This window comes from Salvelinus fontinalis, chromosome 1 (genome assembly GCF_029448725.1).
Source record: "Salvelinus fontinalis isolate EN_2023a chromosome 1, ASM2944872v1, whole genome shotgun sequence".
Classification (NCBI taxonomy): Eukaryota; Metazoa; Chordata; class Actinopteri; order Salmoniformes; family Salmonidae; genus Salvelinus; species Salvelinus fontinalis.
In genome coordinates, this window is record NC_074665.1 from 23,103,453 (window position 1) to 23,130,870 (window position 27,418).

General features: G+C 42.4%; 1 protein-coding gene and 1 long non-coding RNA gene across 6 annotated transcripts in view; both read right to left on the bottom strand.

Annotated features, from left to right (window-relative positions):
* The window catches only part of LOC129842521 (thyroid hormone receptor alpha-like), a 185,779-nt gene that overhangs the window by 2,525 nt on the left and 155,836 nt on the right, over window positions 1-27,418 (bottom strand). For 3 of the 5 annotated variants that reach the window (XM_055911133.1, XM_055911282.1, XM_055911217.1), the window contains 3 exons: window positions 16,699-16,845; window positions 15,536-15,794; window positions 10,530-15,260 (listed from right to left, as the gene is read on the bottom strand). In XM_055911133.1, coding sequence (XP_055767108.1) covers window positions 15,010-15,260; window positions 15,536-15,794; window positions 16,699-16,845 — 657 coding nt within the window. In that variant the 3' untranslated portion in view covers window positions 10,530-15,009. Of the gene's footprint in view, window positions 1-10,529; window positions 15,795-16,698; window positions 16,846-27,418 lie in introns of those variants that run through there. The other 2 variants (XM_055911416.1, XM_055911341.1) reach the window with 2 other exon arrangements.
* LOC129843145 (uncharacterized) lies at window positions 20,354-25,920 on the bottom strand. Its single transcript, XR_008757786.1, has 4 exons — window positions 22,732-25,920; window positions 22,458-22,511; window positions 21,890-22,047; window positions 20,354-20,985 (listed from the first exon to the last, which is right to left on the bottom strand). It is a non-coding gene; the product is annotated as an uncharacterized LOC129843145 (long non-coding RNA).

A 27,418-nucleotide genomic window follows, 5' to 3' on the forward strand; every position in this document is an offset into this window, starting at 1 on the left:
ACTGACAGGCAGGAAGTAAATTCACAATGCTGTTACATGTTCAGTATGACAATGGCCGTGTTCGAGAGCATCAAATTCACGATGCATCGTGGGTAAATGTTGACTGATCTACAAATAAAAATGAGGAGTTATTTATGGTGCTAAAGGATTTGTAGATCAGTCAGTCGGAAGTCGCCTGCGCTGTCGGATGCAATGTTGAACAAGCCCAAGATGTGTTTGGCTTCGTTTAGACAGGAAGCCCAATTCAGATTTTTTTCCCCACTAATTGGTCTTTTGACCCATAACATCAGATCTTTTCAAACAGGATCTGTTTCAGAGCTGATCTGATTGGTCAAAAGACCAATTAGTGAAAAAGATCAGATTAAACACAGTCATAGTGTCGGAGAAAGAGTGCGTAAGAGAGAGAGGGTGAGTGCATGAGAGAGAGGGAAAGTTTCTGAATGCCCGTACACGTGTGAGTATATACTTGAATTGACAGCACAGCTGGCTGCGATGTTTGCTGCTGAGTGGAAAATTCCTACAACGGAGTATGAAGAGAGGGAAAATAGGGAAGAGGAGAGGAGGGGGCCACTAAGGGGGCAGGCAGGTCTAGGGTTGGAAAAGCAGGGGAGGGATTGGTTGGTAGGAAAGCTGCCATTGTGAGATCACAGCCCCCACAACAGCTTCCACCTACATGGTGATTGAGCGGGCTCCTTGCAAAAGATTCATAGCCAAGACAATCTGTCAATTATGTGACTCTTTCAAATTGACTGGCTTTTGGGCTTACTTTCACATCGATGAAAGTATAGGTTTTAATAGAGCTAGGTTTTGTATATTGTTCATCCCACTTCTGATTCTTGTTAAATCATGGCAGGTATACATATGTGTGCAAAGGTGATAGCTTGCCCATGCTGACCTGAAGCTGTGAAGCCTGGGTAATGCAGTCTTTTTGCTGCCAGGCGGTGAACAGTCAGCCTGACCATGTCCTCACCTGAGGGACCCCTCACACCGTGCTCTCTGGGAGTGTGAAAGCTTGGGATGATACCCATCAATTGTTTTTAGGAAAACATAGCATGCTAGATTTCACCTGCAATCTAGTGCATTTAAATCATCCCTGTTTGTTAAAAAACAACATGAGACCTTTTTTAAAACCATATACGACACTTTGAAATCTAACATAGAGACATCCGAGTTGATCAGCCACCAAAGTGGAGAGAATTCAGTGTGACGTGTAGCCTACTGATGGGATTTGTACTGAACAGTGTTAGCAGCCCCATCCATTCAATCCCATAGCGATATGACATGACAGGTTCTGTTTACTCATAATTTGCTGCAATTTCTGCATGACGCGTTTCCATCCTTGGCTGACTGCAAACATAACTGAGCAAGTGTACTTTTCCTACATAACATTTCCCCCGAAAAGCCTCCACTTTTCCACAAAACCTTTTTGAAATCATGAACATTTCAAAATATAAAGGGCAGTGAAAAGTGTGTTCTTATTGCAGTGGATATGGCGTATGGAAATACAGAGATGGGTGCCAATCTGTTTTGGGTTTATACAGTACGTGTTTCAGTAAAGCAGTGCAGTGTCTGGGAGGGATGGAGAGAGACGTTAGGGGTTCTGGTGGGGGGAGGGGACACTGACAAACACTACTTGCTTTTGTTTCCAGGCCTTTCTTTGTGTGCTAGACAAACAATCAGTCCGCTCCAGAATTCCCCTGTTTACGTTCCCTTGGCGGTGTCTTTTTCTCAGGACGGCGATGAGGTCACTGAATTGGGAAATGCAGACTGTTTCGATGTGTATATCTCAGGTAAACATGGGTGAAGTCAGTGAAGTCCACACAACCCATCTCCCTTCCTTCCCAAGCATTCTTTCATAGTGGTGCCTGTCAACAGATGCATCAGGTAAGGCCTGGATATAGCCTACTCAGTATACTGTATGTCTAGCCGTGCTGCAGTAGACTACATTAAACACTGGATCGAACGTTTCACTTGTCCCCAACTCTCATAACTACTAATCATTAATTAAGATAATAATCGGTTGTTTCTCCCCCCCCTATCATTACCTGCCAATTACCATAGTTTGCTAAACTGAGACTAAGCTTTTTTTTCCTGACACATTTGCTTACCCGATGCTCAGGTAACACACTGTTAACAGAGGGATGGAGGAGGAGGCAATAACAGACCAGGGAGCGGGAGAATTTAAATTTAGTCACATATTTATTACATAAATATATAGTAAAATAGACCAGCGACAATTACCATAAAAATATCTTCCTTTAAAATCCTGACCATAAACAAAGATTTGAAAATCACACACTGACAATTACAAACACGCTGATTGTCTGGACCGGTCATAAGCAGCCCACCACAAAAACCTGACATCACACCACCACTGGAGTCTTATTGGAGAGGGAGGGTTCAGATGCTAGGGCGAGAAGGGGATAGGACGAAGGTACAGGTTCAGGAGGAAGGGGGTGGAGTTTGGGTTGGGGTTAGTTGGTTGGTGGTGGTAGGTGTGATGACGGTGTGGGTGGTGTGAGAGGAAATCACAGTATATATTCAGAGGTTTTGTGTGTGTGTAAGAGAATATTTTGCCCAGAGCTTGCCTACTGCCTGCCTGTGTTTGACTACCTTGTGTTTGTCCCTGTGCTTTGTGGGAATTGATCCTGAATACTGTTCGTCATGTCCTTGTAACAGTGACTGCATCTGAGATAGAGGGAGAATCTCAATTGCATACTACTCGCGTCCTCTCTCCTTCTCAAAACCCATTGGATGGGAAAGCCAGAGGTCCTTCCCCTCTGACCTTTTCTTCCAATAGGTTTTGAGGAGAGGACTCGAGGAGTATGCAATTGAGATTCTCCCAGAGAAACTGAGAGGAAGAGAAAGATGGAAAGAGAGAAAGTATCAGGTCCCTACTGGTGACAGTCTTTAGCCTGTTGAAGGCCACATGTTTGTCTGTGTACTTTGTCCTCTCTCTGACCACAAGTTACGGCAGTCTCAGATCAAGACCACAGCCTTGCAATATCCTTTCTTCAAAGTGTCTGTTGTACACTGCAATCACACATATCCAGACTGAACCTCAAGGTAAGAACTACAGGGTCATCTGGCTTTTTCCTTTGGCTGCAGTTGCTTAAGAACCCCCCCCCCCCCCCAATCTCATTCTAGAGGCTCTGTTTAAAGTTGAGGTGTCACAGGGAACGTGTTCTGCAGTGTGTTCAAAGACAGGTATACTGTACAGACACAGGGTGTCATTACATAGACCTATGTGTTACGTGGCTGCCACAGACTGACCTCTGACCTGACCTTGCGAAAGGTCATGGCCCCAGAGTGTCTGTGAAGCACCCACCCTCATAACCTCCCTGCAGCCCTCAGCAATCGCAGTGAAGCAAGGAACCTAGATTAAAGGTCAGTGATATAAAAGTATACCAAAAAGTCTTAGTTGTAGTAGACAGCGTTTTTTGTATGTTTACTTTCATATATTTTGACAGATTTGCATGTACTGCTGGCTGAAGGTTTTGAAGTCTGTTTTATGTATCAATAACCACAAATACACTGAGCAGTTGAACAATGGACTGGTTGAATTTTTTTTGTGTGTGTGTGAAACAAAAATGACTCAAAACAGAGAAAATAAATTCTAACCCATCGGTATTGAGGCTCACATCTTTCCATTGGTCAAATTTGGTAAGATAATAAAACCCACAGCTTTGAATCAGGTGTCATACTTGAAGTGCATCGTCAAGATCTTTTGAATAAAATTGGCACGTGGCCCCTCTCTGGATCGCAAAAGTTATATACAGCGACACAAAGATCATACACAAACGTCTGTACAGCAAAACATCACCCAGAGTGTAGTCCCTATTCCAGGACTGGAGAACAGTGGTGACGCAGAGGCAGTTTGACATGGAGCCTTAGACTGAATTTAGTAGTGGGTAAGGTACTGTAGTATAGTACCATCCCACTGGGCACAGATGTCACTTCAACGTCTATTCCACATTGGTTCAATGTAATTTCATTGAAAAAAACATGGAAACAACTTTGATTCAACCAGTGTGTTCCTAGTTGAATGGGTATTGTTAATCTATGGGCTCAATTAGACCAGTCTGTTACTGTGTGAGAACATTTGATCCCTTTGCTGGATTTCAAAACTAGCTTAACAGGGCATTTCTCTGGCTTTGCATACAATACAAGGCTTTAGTACAGCATTGGCCGATGGAACTGCAGGGTAATCTGCGCTAGGAGTGTACATGTCAGATCAGTGCCATGGGAAAGACAGGAGACAGCATGGGAAATACAGGAGACAGCATGGGAAAGACAGGAGACAGTATGGCAAAGACAGGAGACAGTATGGCAAAGACAGGAGACAGCATGGGAAAGACAGGAGACAGCATGGGAAAGACAGGAGACAGCATGGGAAAGACAGGAGACAGCATGGGAAAGACAGGAGACAGCATGGGAAAGACAGGAGACAGCATGGGAAAGACAGGAGACAGCATGGGAAAGACAGGAGACAGCATGGGAAAAGGAGGGGTTAAGAAAAGCAACCTTTGAGGCCTCACTTTCAAACCTGAGCAGTCCTGACCGACCAAACCCGTTTTCAACCTGACAAACATTGCATATGTATTCATACAGATGGCTAATTCTCTAATATATATATATTTTTTTTTGTTAATTAATTGTACATTCCTTGCTGCCTAGGGATATATTTTCCACCTCACCTTTTACAAAAATATCTCCACGATTAGTCACCTCAATAGACATTGTACACACATAGGTAGTCCAAGCAGCATAATGCAGACCAATCAATTCACCAACTGTAATCACCTGCCGTCAAAAGCTCCTAAAGGTGTTACCTATTAGTGCTAATAATTCATTGGCAACAATTTGGTCCAGTAGTTAACAGACACAATACAGGCCAATCTGATGAGATCGCCAGAGCGATCGCTTCACCCCCGTTCATAGATCTTCGCGCGTTACAATATTTACAGCTCTCCATGTCTGAGGTAGTGAGCAGGTCAAGGAGAGGAGCTCCAAGGGCCATAGAGGGGTTATAGTGCTTTTCAATGACCCTATGCACATCTAGAGGAGGGTTTACCGATAGACACCTGAAAGTCATGACTTTAAAAGTCAATGCACTTCACAACACAAAATGAAGTCGCACACAAGTACATGCCCAACCTCTTTCTCTAGACCACACACGCACGCACACACACACACACACACCTAACTCCTTTTCCTGTAGCATAGTTATCATTGGCGGGATTAAAACGTCATAATATGGTTTTCAATTGATCCCTCTGAACTCAAAGAGTTTTTCTTGCCTCTGTTGCATCAGAGTTGCCTTCACGGCGACGTTGGCTCTCGTCAGTTCTAATCCTCTGTAACGGTATCCTCATAAGGTTATTCTCCAAAAACCTAAGCTGGAAAAAACATATTTCCCCCAAGTTCCCAACTCTATTACCTGCATTTTCTCAAAGCAAACCAATGAACGCCCACACCAATCATCAACCTCTATACAAAATACCGCAGTACAGTGTCACAGAGCAGCAATACAAAACGCAATCAATAAGGCAGCTGTTTCAACACCTGCCACGCCCCTAGCGGCCAAAACAAGACAGGACAAACGGAACCCTGTTAACAGTCTGTTTTCCACTTGCGAGCCGAACGTCATTTTAGCCGAGCCCCTTAAGTATTACCCTGCTCGTATTCTGCACTCACGAGGTACAATCCCCGCACACACCTCCTAACGGTTCCCAAGCCCCCCTCTCACCCTCTCGGCCCAGCCTATTCAACACTCTTGGCTACATTCTTCAAGGAAAATAATAATGGAAGTCTATGACAAGGCTGTCTTGTACCGCGGCCTCAAAAGATGCTTAGGGAGATGGGGAGAACAAAGCAGGTCAGTGCTTGGTCAGCACGGCAACCGTACATACACACACAACCTGCTGGGGGAAAAAAAATGGTTGAATCAAAGTTGTTTTCAGATCATTTCGACCCCAACATTCGGTGATGATGTTGAATCAACATACAGGAATTTGGTAATTTTTTCACCCAACTTTTAACCTAAATCCAATGACATGGTGAATTTTGTTGGTTGATTTCAAGTTGAATTCACGTTAGGTGACAACTCAACCAAATGTAAATCAAAACTGGAAGTTGAACTGATGTCTGTGCCCAGTGCTACACACATCCAACACAAACAAATTTGAGCCGTGCCAGGCTTCCAATGGATCACAAAGTATTGGACATTAAGCACACATCAATAGAACAGGTCACGACACAGGAGCAAAGCTTTTCCTCAGATGGTGAATTGCTGCCATATTGGATGGAAGCCATTCATGTGGACCATTAGCCAACTGTGTGGGGGAGCTGAGAAATGCCGCTTACACTTTAGCTGTAAGTTCATACACCAGAATATCAAGCAGGGACCCACTGTCTGTGATGGTTACAATTCATTTCATACACTGCATGTGTTTCTGTGTGTAGTAAGCAAAGGTGGGGCATGTTCCTTCTGGACCATAGGGCATAATTGGTTTTGGGGCAAGGAACTGTCCCAAAAACAGAAAACTCCTGTGTGAGTGCTCACCGTGTTGTCAGTGTTAATCACCAAACACGTGAACACATGCACCCACATTCAGCCACCCACCCACACTGAAACAGACAGATAGAGAAACAGACAGTAACACACATCGAAATATTCTCTCATTTGGGTCTAACAAAGATATGAGGGTATGGTGCTGTTTCTTTGCAGTAGAAGAAAGGATATGGGGAAATACAATGGAAAAGGGTCGTTCCATCAATTCGCTGCCTTTTGAGAAGTGTACCATTTTTTTATGGGGGGGATTCAACAAAATGTTTACCTTCTGTCATAAAGATCACATGTTCAACTTCCTAAAAAAAACAAGAAAATTGTCCTATCTCAAAAGGTTAAATAAAAATGACCATAGTAAGTGCCTATTAAGTGCCAAATAAAGTAACAGGCTTGACGATTTCATCTTGAATCAACCATAAATCCCCGTTGAGACAGGGGGAATGGAAGCTTGTTCTGTGCAACAGGGAAGGGCAAATGAATTCAAGCTTTTAATTATTTTTGTCAAAACATGCCCAGCCTGTCTATCTATTGGTAACAGGGTTGATGTTTTATGCTCGACCCAGTCAGTTTTCCACCACAAAACGGCAAAGAGTAAAACCAGCTGACCTGCTTTTACACTATGATTTGACTATTAATGTTCAATATTTATTCATATATATATATCTCTTTTTTTATTTTTAAGGAATAGTTATTAAAATGAGAGTTCAGCTCACATCTTGCAGAATTTTGGCACTCAAGCAAGACTTTAATATGGAAAATCTAATTTATTTAATTCTCCATGTGATCTATATTAAAGGGCACTTAATTCAATAAAACAGGCTTTTAAAGATGCAATATTGGAGCACAATTTCTACTTAAAATATCAAAGGGATTGCGTGGAACGACCCAAAACCAAAGAGCAGGAGAACAGGACGCAAACAGTACATACCATGACATTCTCCATCCAGAGAGCAAAACATATGCGTTAACAATGGTGGTTCATCTAATGTTTATCTTCATTTATTTAGAAAATTTTATTTTTTCCTGAGAGAATCCTTCAATAGCTTTCTTATCCAGTCCGGGAAACAAGTGTGTGTCTGCGATTGTGTGTGTGTGTGTGTGTAGAATGGGTCACTGTGTTCTAGCCAACACTCTCATGGGTGGGTGCATGTTAAAACTAACCATGCAAATTCACATTGTCTCACGGTAAACAACCTAACAGGGTCTGACAAGACCAGCACCACTCACTCAGATATTTCACTTCATTAAAAGCCTACCCAGAAACATTGGTTAAACATTTTTTTTTGTCAACAGCTACGGCTTCGAGGCTACACCAACACTTATATAACGGTTCAACTAGTTCAAAGTAACAGTTCAAATGTAAGCGCTATTTGGCCATTATCGGGTGCAATCAGTGTATTTAAAGTCTTCATGCTGACACAATCAACGACTATAATATTCTCCAGACAGTCTTTAGAATCTAGGCTGCTGAGAGTGCATCTCAACTACGAACATGCTGCTATGTCAGTGCACAGCCAGTTAAAGCGGTCTTGTTTATGTGGTGACTTGGCTCGTTCATCAGTGCATTCGGTTGTGTCTCGCGAGTTGCAGGTGTCTGACCATCATGAGGAGAGGTTAGAGGTCATCCTGCCAATCGCACGTCACTCACCTCCCACTGAGCACCATAATGTCTTGAAGTACATTCATTTGGCCACTACCCACTGAACTATACTCTTCTTTACTTTACCCTCGGACGTCTTTTTTTTGGTGCGGTTTTAACGTCCACGGACCAAACCGAGTCTGAACCAATCATAGACGTTTATGTTTGGTTCAGATTTGGTCTGGAACGGCCTTTATTTGGCCCAAACATAGACATCTATAATTGGTTCAGATTTGGTCCGGACCGGCCTTAATTTGGCCCAAACATATACGTCAGATTTGGTCCGATCCGGACCAAATCTGAACCAATCAAAGACATCTGTGATTCACAAGTTTGGAGAGCACAGTACAGCAGTGCACAGCAGAGTACAGTACAGAAAAGTACAGTACAATACGATACAGTAGAGCACAGCAGAGTACAATACAGAAAAGTACAGTACAGTACGATACAGTAGAGCACAGTAGAGTACATTAAAGTAAAGAAGGGTAAAGTATAGTTTAGTACAGTAGAGTATAGTACAGTATAATACACTGTATTTTACCCTACATTACTCTAATATACTCTACTGAACTAAACTGTACTCTACTGTACTGAATTAAACTGTACTGTAGCTACTGTACTGAACTGTGCTGTACCATACTGTTATGTTCCAACTTGTGAAACATAGCCTAGACATCTATAATTTGTTCAGATTAGGTGTGGTCCGGACCAACCAAATTTGTACTTGTTTGGGGGCAGAGCTCATTAGGGCTCCCGAGTAGTGCAGCGGTCTAAGGCACTGCATCTCAGTGCAAGAGGTGTCACTGCAGTCCCTGGTTTGAATCCAGGCTGCATCACATCCGGCCGTGATTGGGAATCCCATAGTGTGGTGCACAATTGGCCCAGCGTCGTCCGGGTTTGGCCGTCATTGTAAATAAGAATTTGTTCTTAACTTACTTGCCTAATTAAATAAAGGTCCAATTTTATATTTACAAATAACACACAGCATGCTTTGCAAGTGTCTGTTTTTACATTTAACATGTACATTTTGGTCATTCCACAGACTTACAGTCAGTGCATTCAACTAAGGTAGATAAACAGCAACATATCACAGTCATAGCAATAAAATAATATTTCTGTAACCGTGGTCTGCTGGTTTATTCTGTAGGTTGGAATGCTTGGAACATCAAGCTCACATAAACGCATGTGACCGGTGGAAGAAATAATAAATAATATATGCTGCAATCTTCAGATGGCTCCTCTTTCCTATATTCAATTGATTTATTGTTATATCATTTATATAATGTTACATATTTTCATATTTCATTCAGAATGGAAAATTAACCTTACTTCAACGTCTGGAAAATACGTATTTTCGACATCTCTTCAACGTAATTTTGCATACTGGGTAGATTCAATATTTTAAAGCTCAACTATGCAAGTGATTCATTTTTTCACTCTAATTTCTGAGAGAAAAATACAAAGACACAATTCACGGCCACGTCTGAGGCTGCATGGGCCTTGTTAGGTAGCACTGAATCGATCCACCGAACCATGAGAGTGTTGTATCATGTAGACAAATACTGTAACACAGATACAACCACGCACGTACGCACGCACGCACACACAGAGAATCCGGCGCAGTTTACAACAGCACAAATCTATCCATTCTTCTATGATATCAACAGTGTCCTTCCACCTCCACTTGTCCTTTTGCAAACTCAACGAGTGGGCTTGCTGGTCCCCAGGGACCAACCGGTGAGCTAGGTCATGGTTGGAGAGTGAAGACAGGGCCTTTGGACATCCCGTCAGACCTGGGCCCATTCACTTGAAAGCCCTGAGCCTCGGCACGCACAGAGTAGCAAGGGTCTTTGCTCCCAGATCAAATAAGGATCACTGGGATTCATGCAGTTGAGTGGGGGAATCCAGACAAGGTTGAAACAGCTTTAACATAAGCATGACTGGCAGGCTGGCTCGCCAGTAAAGGGAGCACGCTTTTGGAGGGGTTGGAGGGGAATTGCATAGACATCTTGCTACTTGCGTTTCTTTTTTTGTCTTCACAAAACTCTACATTTGGTAAAGGTGGAGCAAACAAAGCCCCCAAAAAACAAAACATCACAGACAATCCTATCCCTCTTCCCATGTGTCAACCTGTTGGACTGGACCATGATAAGACAGCTGATGAAAGGACAGGGGTGTTGGGGGATTCCATTAAATGGGCTTTCCTAAATGAATGTAGCGGGCAGTAGCCAGGCAAGCTGATATATTGGGAATTTAGTGAAGTCTTGACATTCCCCTACCCTTTGTTATTTAAGGACTTTAGATCAGTGATTCCCCCCCCCCCCCCCACGACAATATCCACTACACCTTCACATCCTCTGCCTACTGTGGCTACTACCCACTAACCTGGAGAGACCAGTCTGTTGTAGGTAGACACACATTGTAGCCATGAAAGCGTTAAGATTTGTTGCCAGGACATACTGTAGGGATGGCTAGCTATCTCTTTTCTAAGAACAAGAGGCACAGGGTCAGATTAATAAAATCATGGGGTAATTTTGAATATGGGTTGACATGTGAGAGTGCACACACAAGCACACACACAGATGTATGAAGCACTAATATACGTTGCATTTTTTTTTTGCTTACTCTACAAGATGGCGGGATGCAGGAGGTGGCAAGAAAGTGCTCAAGCCTCAACATCCAGTTTGTGAGTGTTGCATATGATTTTACATATACTGGCTTTTCATATTTCATTTTCTATATTTACATCCTTGGTTATGGCCAAAATCAAACAAAATAAAAATAAAACAGAAACATAGTTTTTGGGGGGGTGAAAAAGTATTGCACCTTGCAGATGGGCAATATTCTCAGTTTGTTTGTGTGTAACATCAATGTGACACCACCATCCGTTCTGCTGGTGAGCGGAAGTGAGGTTGTGGGTGCTGGGCTCCAATCCAACCCCGGCCTGTCAGCTACATTCAATACCATAGAGCACTCAGCCATTACAAAAGACTTCCCCCAAGCTCTGGGCCATTCACATTTGGCTTCACTATCTATGGTCATGGATATATCTGGGAGTGGCCAACTGCCAGCCAGCAATCCATTTCAGCATCTGATGATGATGCAAGACTTTACTAATGTTAGGTATCCTATCCACAATCCTCCTAGAACCAATTTAATAGGTAGCAAGCGCAAAGGCTTGAGTGTAAGTCTTCTGTAATCACTGCACATATCTTTTTGCTCACTTCCACATGCGCCCGTGAATTATCACTCCTCCCAAGTTCATTTGAGTTTTGTGTTGTGTGAGGTATGAGAAGATTGTGTTTCATTTTTTTTTTTTTTTGGGTTGCATTATTTTTCCTGTTTGTGATTTTTTTTTTCAGTCGTCTTTCATAAAAAAAGGAAACAACATATATATAAAAAGAAAATATTCCTGTTTTTGTTTGTTGTAAATTCCTCTTGATAAAAGGGACGGACAATCGGACAAATACACAGACAACAGAGAAGTCAACACAAACTATAGGTGACGCGAAAAATAAGTGACATTTCTGTCTACGTTACACTGCACGCATCGTCAAAAAGTGACTACGGCTGTTCTTTTTCCCGTTTTACACAGAGCAGTCTAAGCGTCATAAACAAACACCAACAAAAATGAACATTGAGATAAAATGTAGAGAAAGAAACCGCTTAATCTCCAAGCGTTTAACTTTTGTTCAGGAGTCTTTTTAAAGTCATATTTTTCCTCATTTCGCTTTTCTGGGTTCATAATCCTTTCATAATCATATACTCCCCCCCCCCAAAAAAAAAATCCTCAGAAGGTAAAGCAGCATTTCAACCACTATTGTCACACACACATACCCAATCGTCTCACGAGAATGAAGGACATCACTATTGCGATAACTTTTTTTCTGTTATTGGTTCTTTTTCAAAGAAGCTTGGACTTTAATCCATTGAGTGCCGATTCTGTTTCTCTTGCCGATCGTCTCCATTTGAAAGTTGGTGGCTCTCCTTATGGAAAGCTGAAGGGGATATTTGTGGAAATGAGGGGGGGATTAAATGTTACAATGCGGGAGTAAAGGGGGAGAACATCTGATATACTGCCATCTCCCCCTTCTCCAAGCTCACAAACGGTGCTTCGACAACAGGCGACGATCCCCCTCTAACCCATGCCAGATGAAGGATGGAAGGAAGTCTCTCTGTCCCGCTCCCTTCGCTCTCTCCTACTCTCTTGTTCACTCGCTCCCACTGCTGCTTCACTGTTCACATTCATTCGGCGACGCCCCCCCAAGTGAGCTGCTATGGCCATCCTTGTCTCACAAGGGAGAGGCCTAGATTCCGTTTGGTGTCCAGGGACGTCTCCTGCCCAGTGGGTGAGGGTTGGAGGAAGGCTGTTGATTTAATACTGACAATGTGACGGGGTTTGTTGGGAGCCCCTTCCCAGTGGGCCTCCATTAGAGTAGGCCGGGACTCCCAGAGGAAGTTGCATGACTGACAGATGAGTTGGGGCTAGGTTGTATAGTTGCTGATGAGTGTGGGGAGAGGGGTTTGGACCACTGCAGTAGTGCAAAACCCCGACCAGCGTGGCTTGGGCCAGGGCCGGGGGTGGGGAGACTAGTGGAGTGGGAGGGTGGGGCACGGTGGGAGGTGATTCTGGCTGCTCCACCAGAGCGGTCTGAGGTCTGCTTACAGTGGATTTCTTGGTTGACTCCTCCTCCAGCGGTTGAGGTTGAGTTTGGACTCCTCCTCCGGCGGTTGAGGTTGAGTTTGGACTCCTCCTACGGCGGTTGAGGTCGAGGCAGCGACGCTTGGCCATCTGCTTTGAGTACCCGCCATCCCGATCCCGCCCATCGCTCCGCGTCTTTAGGCGTTCATCCACATCCTCCCGGGGTGCTGAAACCCATCTGTCCATTCATCCCTCCCTCCGCCTTGTTCACTCGTTCAAAAACTACTGCTTGGCATTCAATAAAAATAGGTTGTATTTGAACTTTTTTCCCTCAAAAACAGTGGTAAACACAGCCAGTTACGGCCTGGCCACCTTGGGGTTCTACGCTTCCTCACGGTGTATCGCTCCTCTTCCAGGGCGACAGCTGGACTGTCCATTGTACTCCGTCACGTGATTTATTTGCTTCCGTTTCAACAGAAAAAAAGAGTGATTCCAAATTCCAAATTGAGAAACTTGGTCCCACATAACAAAAAAGAGAAAAGCTGAACATAATGGTTACCATCCTCCCCTCCCCCGAAAAATAGATAAGTGACCGTAGGGAAAGGCAGGCCCTCCTGTCTTCAGTGGTATTTCCTTTTGTCTGAGTGATAACACTGAGAATGTGTATCCTGTGTTTGTGTGATTTGTCTTAATGTACGTATGCACACATGCCTATGTGTGTTTTTTGAGTATCCCTAAAAGTGTATGTGTGTGTGTGTGTGTGTGTGTGGGAGGAGGCTGGGGGCAGCTGCCCTGTGTCCAGAGGTGAGGTAGAGCCTGGCGGCGCCCCAGCCTTGAGGGTGTGCCCACTTTGAGGTAAATGGCAGCCGTCATTGGCCTTGCCCTTTCTCAGTGACCCCTACAGTAACAACGACTGAGTATGGAAGCCTGGAGGGGCCATACTGAGCTGAGTCACACAGGCGCGGATTCAGACTTACTTACCCTGCAGGTCAGGGCTACAGCACAGCAGTGTTTACAGTAAATAAGGCTTTGCGTTTCTGAGGGTAGGTGTGTGTGTGTGTGTGTGTGTGTGTGTGTGTGTGTGTGTGTGTGTGTGTGTGTGTGTGTGTGTGTGTGTGTGTGTGTGTGTGTGTGTGTGTGTGTGTGTGTGTGTGTGTGTGTGTTATTCAGGATGCTGTTCAGTCTCCAGGCACTGAATTAAATCTCTATTTTTCCCTCTCTCCCCTCTCTCCCCCCATCCTCTGAGAACTCCTGCCAGTGGCGCCTCTCCTTCTTTCTCTCTTTTGTTCACTGTTATGACCTTCCTTGGAGAGAAAAGGGCTCAATTGTCATTCATGAGAGGGTCTACTGTTGGCACCAGAAGCACAGGCAATGACAAGGCAGGTCTGCCCAGTGTGTGTGGGTTTGAGAGAGCGCCAGTCACAGGCGCTTGCCTAATGACAGAACCAAAGGTAGATACGGAGCCATGGTCTGTAGTTTTACACATTTACACATTTCAGACAACTGGAGTAGCCTTATAACACAGCACCTGACTTGGTTAAAAACATGCTCACGGTCCAGTCTGAAAATGGCTGTTGTGTTCAGCCGTGATTGTAGGTACTAGTAGCTTTGCTCTATGGTAGGAGTTATATGGCACACTCAGTACCTCTGTGTGTGTCCCGGCGTGTTGTCAGTGACGTATCTCCTGAATTATTGTCTTACACTAATTCGGGGAGTATAATTAACTGACCAGTTTTAAAAGATGGTTGCCATAAATTCAAAACGGTGCAAACCTGCAAAGACCACCATCTAGTGGCAATGTGTGACAACTAAGGTGCCTCCAATAGGGCTCTGAGAGGGGAGCCAGAGTGTGTGTGTCTGTGTGTGTTCGCCTTGGCAAAGGGCTGCAACTCCCACTGGATAAAACATCGTGCTCAGACAGGGAGGGCCGCCAAACTGATTCCCAAAAACAGGTATGAAGAGGTGGTTGGTTAAAAAAATGAAAATCCTGTTTGTTTGACTCCTGCTGCTGGTTGCGTTGTTTGTTGTTTACCACGTAAATGTCGGAAAAACACAAGTCCTGCCAAAATCCTTCCCAGCTTCAGAAAAACATCCCTTCCTTTCCCAAGATGCCTCAAGTCGCCCCACTACTTCCTCCTCGGCAGCGGGGGGCGCCACTCACACTTCCTGGTCCTCGAAGACCTCTAGGAAGAGCGGGGGGAAAAGTTCCGTCGGACACTCCACCTTCATGTGGAGGAAGCGGCTGGCGTGGCACGCCCCGATCATGCGCAGGTCCGTCACCTTCATCAGCAGCTTGGGCCAGAAGTGGGGAATGTTGTGCTTGCGGTAGTTGATGTAGTGTTCAAACGCCAGCAGGTAGGTCTCCTGGCATTTCTCGATCTTGTCAATGTTCGTCAGGCCCGAGCGGTCTGTGGCCGAGGGCAACGGGAAGGAGGGAAAAAAGTGTCAGTAAACGGAGAGGGTAAAATTCCACCTAGCCTATCAGAGGGAAAGATGTAGGCCAAGTTGTTTTCAGCTAATAGTACAGCAGATTTTATTTATACTTACTTATAGTTCATTCAGATCCACACAAAGTGCCTAGGTAGTAGTGGCTAGGGGGTGGATTTGGAACTCGGCCTGAATCCTCTCTGACCTGAATGACCTCAGTTGACCTCTGGCCAGTGACCCTTGACCCCGTCCTCACCTGAGCTCATGAGCAGCACGGCCTGCAGCAGCGCCACCTCCGTGTCGTCCAGGTTGAACTGCGCCAGGCTCTTGCCCAGGTCGAAGATGGCGTCCGACACCACGCCCAGGCCGCCGTTCTTCAACTGCTCCCGCTTGACCGCCATCTCGCCGCTAAGGGTCAGCGTCTCGCTCTCTGGGTCGTAGCGCACGGCGGCGCGCAGTGACATGATCTCCATACAGCAGCCTTTCAATAGGATGATCTGGTCCTCACAAGGCAGCTGGACAGAGGAGAGGAGAGAGGGAGGAGGGAAAGACGTGAGAGTAATAGCAGAGTTTATTGGTCGGTCACAGTAATAGACTGAATTGTACACCAATATAAATTCATAGATTTTCATCAAATAGTAAGATAGCACAGAGGTGTGTGTGTGCCTGTTTGGTTGAACTACTTTTTAGGGTTAAGGTTAGAATTAGTGTTAGGGTTAGAATTAGGTTTATGGTTAGGAGCTAGGGTTAGTTTTAGGGTTAGGTTTGGGGGTAAGGTTAGGTTTTGGGTTAAGGTTAGGGTTAAGGAAAATAGGATTTTGAATGGGAATTAATTGTATGTCCCCACAAGGTTAGCCGCGCAAGACTGTGTTTGTGTGTGTGTAATAGTTGGGTGTGTGCATTGATCAGTTCGGTAACAAATAGGATGGGTAAGATCTGGCAGCAGCCTGTTCATGTCATTTTCAGTTCAGAGAGAGAAAGGAGGAGAAAGGAAGGGCAAGAGAGACGGTTAAGGAATGTAAACAACATTAACTTGAAGGCACTTTTCCATTCTTCGATTGGAATTTCAAAGGACATTTACGTAAGTCTACATACTTTCCAACTGCAGTGGTGTAGGCTTTGTGTGTAGTGTATGTAAAATAATGTTATATCAGCAGCAGTCTACATTTACCCATTCCATTTTGTTTGCCCTGTGACGTTGTTCCTCAGGGTGTCGTCAGAGAAAATGTACATCATGCACATTATACATATTTCAACATGCACTTTCTACATGCATAAACGTAGTGTATTCTTGGTGCCAATATTCCCTCAAAGTTCGTATTGCATTTCATTGTGGTGTGTGTATTCCTTAGATGTGCTGTGATTCATACAGTGTGCTGAGGGGGCTTACATTCCACGCCCACACACACAGGGCTTTACCTCCGAGAACATGGGCAGTTTTTTGGCAAAGTCGACGACGCGGGTGATGGCAGGGGTGATAATCTTGGTAAACTCACTGAAGGCCTCCAGGTCCACCTTGTCTCCGTCCGACGTGGGGGCCACCGGAGACTGACCTATGTCCTCCGGCTAGGGGACAGGACAGGGGACACAGAGACACACAACACACGTTAACAGAGAGCCAGCAGCTGCACAAGTCAAGAAACTTGAGTTAAGTCCTTTGTAATGCTATGAGAGTGTGTTAATTTGGTTGCTAGTAAGATGCCATGAATTAAGCACATCCAACAAAAGTGTGAAATTAGATATAGCAGACATTACGACTGAATAGTTTTAAAACAAAGGTTGACATAATTGAGGAAGGTGAGATGTGTAGTAAACAACTTCTTAGAGCACTAAAGAAAATCCACCCTATAGATACAAAGCTCATGGTCATATGCAGAATATGTGGTTGGTTTATATGCACCACTAGCAGATGGGATTCTATGGGGCTCTGTAAAAGACACATCTGGCTTAAACTCTTAACCTTAGTCCATCCCATTCCATTGTGAGTTGAGAAAAGGCTGAAATGTAACATAACATAAGGCTTTGTCTTATTTTATATAATTAAGGATGCACAATCTATACAAAGCTTATGGATGGCGTGACTGAGTCAGGATTATGCGCCCGAGAGTCAGGCAATTACCTAAAATTGGAATAATACAATAATGCTTTGATTACAGTATATACATTTTCCTCAGCCTAACTAAAGCTGAGTTTCAGTTGTTCAAAGACAGCTGTGTTTATGTTTCAGAATTGAGAAATAGTTATCTCTTGACAGAACAGAAAAACAAACGAATTTCAACTGAAAACAAGCCACATTCTACAGCTCTGTAGTGAACTAACTCAAACCAACTGCAAAATGAACCTGTCTAGGTTTCAAAGGTTGACAAAGTCATTCAGGGGTTAAAGACGGTAAACCTAAGTATGTTAACCCTGTCTAAGCCGCTTGTTAAAATAGGTCAAAGATCAAGTATTTACTGTCTTTTAAACCACTCTATTAGCAAACTGGGTTTGAAGCTAGGTTGGGTGACCAGACTGGCATTACAGGGGGCAATGGCACACAAAAGCAATGGTCAAAAATCCATTGTAACCAATGCCCTCAAACAACCTCATCATCACTCAAGCAATTCAATTTGCAAAGGGGCTCTTTCCATCTTGACCTTCAATCAAATAGGTTAGACATAATATAATGGGTCCTCTGCAGGACACAGGGCTGGAGGTGGAGTGGACTGGAGCTTTTTGATTTGGCCAGTGATTTTGATTCCAAGTGGCTGGGCGATAAAGGTAGTCTATGGCTTGTTAACTACTGTTAAATGTAAGTTATTTACTAGCATACATTCTTGTCCAGAACGACTTACAGCAAGTGTTAACAAAATGCATTACATACTGTATATAATTTATATTAAAAGGAAAATTCACCGCTAGACACTATTTGCGGTGTTTTCCCAGTCTCTCCACATAATTATGAGTGATGAGAGTGTGTTTCAGACATAATTATGCACTATAGCTGTGTTAGTATTTTTTTTCGTGCCAGGAGACTTCATTGGTTGATTGAGCCTGCTGAATTCAACAAAAAATTTTTTTTTTTTTTTTTACATTTAGCTCATTAAATTAATTCACCAATCAGTGCGTATACAGCAGGCAAGCTAGTTGTTTACGTGCACGGTGGACAGACAAGTGGGTTTGAGGAGGCTTGAAGCACTGTGCATTTGTTATGACATGCATTATATGGATTAGGTCCACAGAATTATACCTAGGAGGAGCGGCTTCTATGGAGAAACGTTGAATGTCCTTTGAGCTAGCTAGTTAACAAGCTTGAGCTTGCAAGCTTATGTGGCCAGAGTGGCACCAGAATTAAAAACGCGTCTTACCTCTCTGTAGTTAATAAATCCAACTTGAGAACTAGGCCTATAATATCCTTAACTAGCATTGAAAAAGTAAATTAATTCTTCTCAAGCTAATTAAAAAGCTATATATTCTGAATAAAGCTTCAACGTAACATCAGTAACCTATCGTTCGGGGGGCAGATAGTTTAAACACGCACAGGCAAAGATTTTCAGCTTGCAGGCAGACAATGGAATACGTTTCTGGGTGACAGAGTTTGCATAGGCGTTTTGTTCTGGGAGTAGAAAAAAATGCCTGGCACATAAAATAACGTTATTAACCGGTTCTCATGTTTCTAAAAATAACGGTACTGTTCCTGAACAGTATGGGTCACTTTCATTCCAGGATCCCTGTTTGTTATTTTTGAAAACGTATTTGATGGTTTTCTGTTCTGTTCCCTGAACCGGTTCCAACCCCTACAGACAGCCCTATTTATTTTAGCCGGAATACATTGAAGACGTGTTGAGACAGCGATTAAAATAATTGCGAGACCAGCAAGCATCGGCGGCGGCCTAAATCAGATGGATCAGGAATCAGGAGGGCAAATGACAGTCATTTTGCTGCTATTAGCTAGCAATATAACCTATATTTTGTACATGAGGCAGTGTTGTTCAGTACAGTACCATTTAGTGATTGATTCGGACATAACGGGGCTTGCTAGTACCACTACAAGCCAAGCTAGCAAAATTTAGCTATACCTAAAATGTACTGTAGTCTAACATTATAGCTAGCCTCAGTGCCTCTCATTAGGAGCAAAACTGGAAAAAAAATTGGATGATGTTGGAGAGTAAAGGAATGACTGGCTATACCGCTGTGTTGTAGCTAGCTAGCTAACGTGTCCTACACCATGCTGCTACAGTAAGAATACAGATGGTAAAGTGATTGTCCATGAATGTCTAAGTGTTTTTCGTCTTTCTCTCACAGACAATACCACTTGGATTTAAAGAAGTTGATGACTCTCGAGAGTGGATAAAAAGTGTAAAAGTGCATGCTAAAACGTGATATTCAATGTCTGTTTTTTTACACATCTACCAGTAACGTTAGGTGCACTTTGCGAGGCATTGGAAAACCTGTTTTTTTGAGGTTGAATGTGTTTGAAATTCAATGCTCGACTGAGGGACTTACAGATAGATCATTGTATGTACAGAGATGAGGTATTAATTCAAAACATGTTACACTATTATTGCAAACAGAGTGAGTCCATGCAACTTATGTTGTTAAAGCTTCAAACTTGTAACTTTTTGGGCGACCCGACCAAATTCAATTACAAATGTGAGTTATAGATGTCATTCTCATTGAAAGAAAATCTAAGATGCTTCCCGTACTTAAGTTTCATTTTACACACCAGCTTCAAAACAGATATTTCAGTGGTTTAGATGGTACAATGATTCTCTACGCTATACTTGCTTGTTTTGTCACAAACTGAAATTGGTCTTAGAATTTTAGCATCCAGGAAATGGCAGAGCGATTTCTGCATAGTGCATCTTATTTAGGCTTGCCATAAAGGGGTTGAATACTTATTGACTTTTCAGCTTTTTTAGACATTTGTAAAAATCTTGAAAAACATAATTCCACTATGACATTATGGGATATTGTGTGTAGGCCAGTGACAAAAAAATATATATAAATGTAATACATTTTCAATTCAGGCTGTAACACAACAAAATGTGGAAAGTCAAGGGTGTAAATACTTTGAAGCCACTGTATACAAGTATTCCCATTGTAGAACTAGTATTTATTATAAGCATTAGTATATATTTTTCTCCTGTATATACAGTATGTCATACATTGCCATAACTTCCTGCATGTAAACTCACCTCGGTCTCCAGAGCAAATAAACTTTGTCTTGAAGACAAATCTGTTTTATTTTAACATGTTTACTTGCCAACAAATTCAAGTTTAAATGATACACCACCACCCTTCATCATTTGTTTTAGCAGTAAGATTGTAGCTAGTTCACCCAAGTACATTTCATGAATATCACAATGAATTTAAAGTCAGCACTACTGGTTTCTGATGCAGCTGGAATCATTTAGTCACTTGTCAGAACACTTGTAAAAAATATATATATAAAACACCATTATATACATATGTTCAACAGCTAGCAATAACTATACCACAATGCAGTTGGCCATACTAGGCATTCTATATTATAATACAGCATCAGTCACACTGAATATGGATGATTCGTTGGTTGAATGTTCCAGGCAGGTTCCAGAATGTTCTTGTGCTGAACGTCGTGTTGGGTAATGGCAGCTGGTTTAGCAGGCTTTGGCGCTGTGGTGATGTTCTTCACCACCCACTGCTTTGACCTCTTGCAGATGATTTATATGTACTGCAAGTCTCCTTGAAAAGACATGAAGACTGATCATGAGAATATGTAACCATACAATAAACCATGTTAATCTATAAACAAAAAAGGCTACAGTAGACTTTTTTTTTTTTACACTTAAAGTCAATAATGGGGCATTGAGATGGGCTGTTAGCAAAGATGTGAAAAGTTTGACTTGTAGACAGTCTAGTCATGTATTGTTGTGCATGTGCACCTACAGTTGTGCAGTTGAGTAGACAAGCACTGCCAACAATAGAGTGAATAGCCTAGAAGGGTATACTAACAGCCCCTCTCCCCCTAGCCGCATGACTCTTAGTTCTATTACATATACAAGTAATTGGACGAAGGTGTCTTCTTTAAGGGGGAGTTTTGTTAAGAGCCTCGACGCTCCGTCTGAATATTAACACGCATCGCTTGCAGTACGGTTTTGGAAGCATAAGGACCTTATCTTTCATATCGGCGAGAAATAATGTTAAACAAACAATAGGTTCAATTGATTCACACCTGTGTGTAAATGGAAGACAGACACCACAAACGTGTTGTCACTGGAAAATAATGTTGGCTGCAGCTGTGTTAAAACAGTAAGTGTGTATTTTGCATTTGTGAAATTGTGATATGAAAGTATAGGGATTTATGTTTCTAGAAATGTACCACAATTGAGAATCGATTCACGTATAGATGGAGTATTTGGCTGTTTTAGCTTCCAGAGCCAATTCGCCCTTTAAAACAGAACATGTAAGGTCCTTGGACTAAAAAGAGTAACGCTAGCCTCCTTTAGTCCAATATTGGGCTACTCTTCCCCCATGCCTAATAACTGATTGCAAGGGTGTGAAACATATGAGGAGCACTTGTCTTGTAGACAGTTTAGTGTATTGGTGATTTTGTTTTCTCAAGATGATATTGTGCTTTCATAAATACCCTTGGCTGTTCTGGCTTGGTTCAAAGTCAGATGATGTTGGCCTTGAGCTTATTCCAATCTGAATGTTGTCATCCAATGGGTCTAAAGGCTCTGTACTACTAAAGCTGGTGTCATGGTCATGGTCGGCAGGATTAATCATCAGCAGCAGGATTAGTCTCTATGACACACAGTAGTCAGTGATTAGCCAACATTTTACTACTTTGTCCCCATCAATAAACGCTCAAACAAGGTACTATATTCACCCACCCCCCATAACGTCAATGGATCATGCATACTAACCTTGAAACACACAATACCCACCCCCAACAGACCAGCCAGTCAACCACACCATCCCCTCCTTACTAATACCTCCTTTTTGCAAATGTAGACTTCAAGCCTTGCATGAACAATCAACAAATCGTACATAATACAGAGAAAACTACAGTAGAGGTTGTAGCCTACTTCTAAACACACCAACTATAACAAGACAAGGACCATGTTTATGCCTAGCTCCAGTAGATTTATTTGCTCATCATGGAGTCATGGAAAGATTTGGTAGATTTTCGTATGGTATTTTAGGTGACTTACACTAGTTCCTGGTGCTGAGCTTGATGCCACTGCTGATGTTGTTGGAATCGGACTCTAAATTGAACACAACATTAGTCTCTGCAGTAGTTAGCTAGCTAACGTTAACTTGCAAGTTACAAAATCACATCACCAGATAGCAGCTGGCTAATTACATTGATATGCTTTGGAATGTCTAGCCAGCGTATTGTGAAAGCTAGTTATCAAAATGTTAGTTTAGATAAAGAAATGTAGTTTGCTAGCTAGTTAGTTAGCTAGGTAATGTTAGCAACGTTACCTCAGCTTGACCTTTTTTCTGCTGCGTTGATTTTGGCGGATTGGATCCCTTCCTCTTTGAAGTGAAGGAGGAAATTGATGGAATTGCATCACTTTTCAACAGTCGACGACATGGCAAAATCATCAGTTGAGACGTCAGTTCCGTTTTGAAATACTCTGGCTGAAAGTGCTGGTTACAAACACAGACATTTTTATATTTCTCACATCAATTGGATATCTCCACGGTGCGGTACTACGTCCTGAAATCACTATGAAATCTGGATATTGTCGTTTGCTTACAACCACGAAATGTAGCTGGCCCGTTTCTACCGGTGAGATGCAGAAACGCTCGTATTTGCGTGTAACATAAGGTGACCAGATTTCTGAATTGAAAACCGGAGTCATTTCCAGTTCGGTGGTCAATATATAATTAAAATAGGCAATGTTATATTATCTATGAAATAAAAAAGGGGGACAATTCCAGTTTAATTTATTTAGTTTTACAGGCACACTGTGATACAGAGAAAACAACTATATTACAGAAACACTACAGACAAGACAGAACTGTCTGATCTGAACAGCCATTCAGTGGTCCTGGTAGAATAAGAGCAGAAGAAAACATGAGCAAAATTGAAAAAAACAGACAATAGTACATGTGAAATACTTAACATAATAAAGAAATAAGATGCTGATGAGATTGGTAACTACATAATATACTTATACCAACCTAATCTGTATATTTCTCAGAAGAATGTATCTTCTTCAGGATTGCTCTGTCTTTGGCCAGCTTCTCCATGAACTCCTGGCAGGGGAGGTTGAAGTTTATCTTCACAATAAGCATGGCCTTGATGGTAGGAACAGTGAACCTATTTCTTGCTGCTGTCCATAGATCATTCATTTGGGAGAACACTCTCTCGACTGGTGCATTACTTCCAGGTAAGCACATGACAACAGACGCTAATCTAGCCAGGTTAGTGTGTGGGATGTCATTCTATTTGAAGTGGGTAACCACCGTGCTCCATCTCTGACTAAGCGGTGTCTCAGATGTTTTCCATTCTTCAAGCGATCCCCCTTTAGGAACTCTTGCAGGCCAGTAACCTCGTCACACAATGCATCCTCATTGATGGTCACATTGGGGCATTTTTCCTGCAGTGTGCCTGCTGCCTTCTGGATCTCTTCACGCAGAGGTTGCCTTTTTAAAAGGAGACCATGTAAATCTTTTAGATTTTCTGTGTGCTTTCCCCATGCTTGCAAGTAGTTCACAGCCATAGTGAAGAATGATTGTGATGTTTTGAAAAAGCTCTCTTTAGACATGGCTCCATTTTCCTCTAGCTCTCTCAGAAGTCCTCTGACCAAAACTGGAATGAAGTTGTCATCACGTCTTCCAGTGAATTTTGCCTCAACGTTTCTCAGAATTGCAGCGGACTCCACAGCACAGTGGTCCTGGCCTCCAAGCATCTTGATCGTGTCACTGAATACGGTCAAGTTTCCATGGACAAAGGCCAGCCAAAGTTCAGTCAGTGGATCTTCGAACATTGTTCACAGGACAACAGGGCATTTGTCTTCAGAAATAAAAAAGGATTTCAATGGCACATACATTTTCAGCACTCTTTCTAGAGCAGGGAGCATGGACAGCCAGCGAACATTGCTGTGTCCTAAAATGTTATGGTACTCCTGGCCAACAAACTCACAAAAGCCCTTCAGTCTTTCTACTCTGACGGTGAAAATATAAACATATCCAAATATCTTTGTGAGCAGGTACTCAACATCATATCCATGTTCTGGCCGTGTTATGAATGATGTGGGCAGGACAACCTAAGTCAATCACTTCCAGCTGCAGAGTATTTTTTACTTTGTTATGGACATTGACCCTCTCCAGCCTATTCAGTCCTCCAAAGTTGGTATTTGTTGTCGGCAGAGAATGTTTTCCAGGTTACATTTTTGGATGCCCACCAGGACCTCAGCTGCAATTTCCTCTGCTGTTTCTCCATTCAATTCAACAAAATCAATCAGTTTTGTTTCCACAGATGTGCTGCCATCATATATCTTACATATCTGACTACTATTGGCAGCAGCTTTACATGTCCATGATTGGACGCATCAATGGACAGGGACACACATTCAACCTGGTCTAGGTCCTGTGTTACCAAAGTAGTCGCCCATGGTGCTAACACGTTACTCACTATGGCTTCACATTTTGTCCTAGCACATGTAAACTTTGGCTCACAAAGCTTCCGTGTCAGTTGTGCTGTGCAGTCCATAGATCTGTAACTATGATTGTGTCACACGTATGCAAAGACACCCTCCTGCACAGCTAAACCATATTCTTATTGGGAAGGCTCTACGTTCTTGAAGAATGTGGTGACAGAGGGCATACCAACACGGGCAATCAGAGAGGCTTTATGCTTTTTCGTCTGCTGATGTTCTACCACTGCCGTTCTTCTCCGGCTGCCAATTGAAAGAGAGGAATTACAAAGGGTGCGGTGAACAATTCTATCGTCTTGACCTGAGCGTATGAATGGAAATTCTCTCATCATGTTTTTCATAAAAAGTGCATTTCCGTTTCTTGGAAAGAGTCATTGTATCTCCTCTGTCTGTTCTTCACTCTCCTTGTGTCACACTTCTTACTCTCTTAACCTTTTCTTCTCCTCAAATCTTTCTCCTTCTCTTTTCTTCACTCGTCTTCTTTTCCTTCTCTTCACCTCTCCACCTCACTCTTCTACACTCTTTTTACTTCCTTAATTTTTCCTTCTCCTTTCTCTCCAATCTGTATTAATAAACAGCATACTATTAGATAAAATACTTTGGTTAACAGATTCCCATTGCTTGCCTCATTTTTGTATTTGATCTCAAAAACATTGTTTGGAATAATAAATTGGCAGGCTTTGTAACCATATCTTTACATTTCCTCCTCTGTCTCCTTCACTTCACTCTTCTTCCTCCTCTCCTTTCTCTCCACTACTAATGTTATCCATGAACATTTCTAAATATATTTTCACACTACTTATTATAAATGCCAAACCATTAAAATTGTAATCTACAAAAATATTCTCCGAATTAATTGTGCATTAATTTAATATAATCATATTTTCAAAATAGCCCGTCCACTGCATGTTTACATGTGAACGTTTTTTAACCTAGCTATCATAGCAGTAGCTAGCTAACTTAGTCTACATAGCTAACGTTAGCTAGGATAACCTATTTAAAATCTTATAGAGCAGATCATCTATCTATATAATAAATTGTGACATAACATCACTAGCTAGTATCTCAAACGATGGTAACGTACCTGGCTTGAAAATACGTTTCTGGTGATGTTGTGGATTCACTTGACACTTGCTAGCTTCTGGCCGAGTTTTCCACAGCAGTTTTCTCTAAAACTATCGCGAGCAAGTAGTTAGTAGAAGAAGAGTGAATGAAGCTGCTATAGCGAGCAGCCCCCTCTGCTGGACAAAACAAGCACAACGCGATTGAGACGTCAACCGGTAGGCTCTGCTGCCCGGTCTTTCTTGCCAAGTAAAATATTTCACTTTTTTCTGTTTTTAACGCACAGTTAAAAACAGGGACATTTCCGGGGACAGCTCCAGCCGGGGACAGGTCACCAAAAACGGGGACTGTCCCCAGAAAACGGGGACGTCAGGTCACCCGAGTGTAACAGTGAGGATTTTTTATATTTTTATGACACATAGGATAAGTTAACATATTAATGGACATATAAAGGGAAATTTTACCACTGCTCTATTTCACTATAAGGACTAAACTTGGTTGTTATAAAACTGTATTAGATACTGTAGCTAATAGTGTTATTCAGGGGTGAAAGTAGATTTTATTTCTTCCCAGTATGTGGACCTCCTATGTTTGCACGAGCTTAAAAAAATGATGGGTCTAATCATAGCATTCCATTATAGAATCCATATTATTTTATTAGGATCTCCATCGGCCTAATAGTAAAGATGTGTCGTTTAACGTTAAATGCCTACCTTTTAATGTGGCATAAACACAACCAGTCATGTTTTCATCTGATTGTTATACAATTACTTCAAAAGGCTTATGTAGACTACTTGCTCACGTTACTCAAGAACAGAGAAACGACGGGGGGTGAGGGAAAAAACAGTTTTTAAGTACGTATTTTTCTGCTTATAATTTCTGACATTTGGAAGGCTATTTGTTAGCCAACTTGTCTATAATTAGATATATGCAGCTTCTCTTCTGTCATTACTTAATGCTCGTCTAGAACTCTAAATAAGCCCTTGCTCGCCAGAATAATGTCATAAATCGACAGAATGATCAATGAAGACTCGTTGAGATTGGTTCAATTATCTCTATAATTTCTGAGTGAGGACATTTAGGGACCAGGGAGATTTCCAAATGACATCAGTTTTAAGGAAATTAAAAGCTGTGAAAACGATCCAACATGTTTCTGATAGTATTTCATTTAGTCTTGAATGTCAACTTTTATACTCTGAAGATACGGAAAGAAATAAATCATATTTCTCAACTCCTGTTCCCATTTGTATGCCATTCGATAAATGCAAAGAGACATCACTTACAAAACATCAAAATGTATGCATACACTGCTGTACGCTCGCGTCTCAGTCACACCACATTTTGGAGCGTATTCCACAAGTTTTCAAGTCTATTTGCTCATTTTTCATGCGACTGCCATGCGGTAATGACAAATAGAGTCTTTGTTTTAATTATTGTGATAT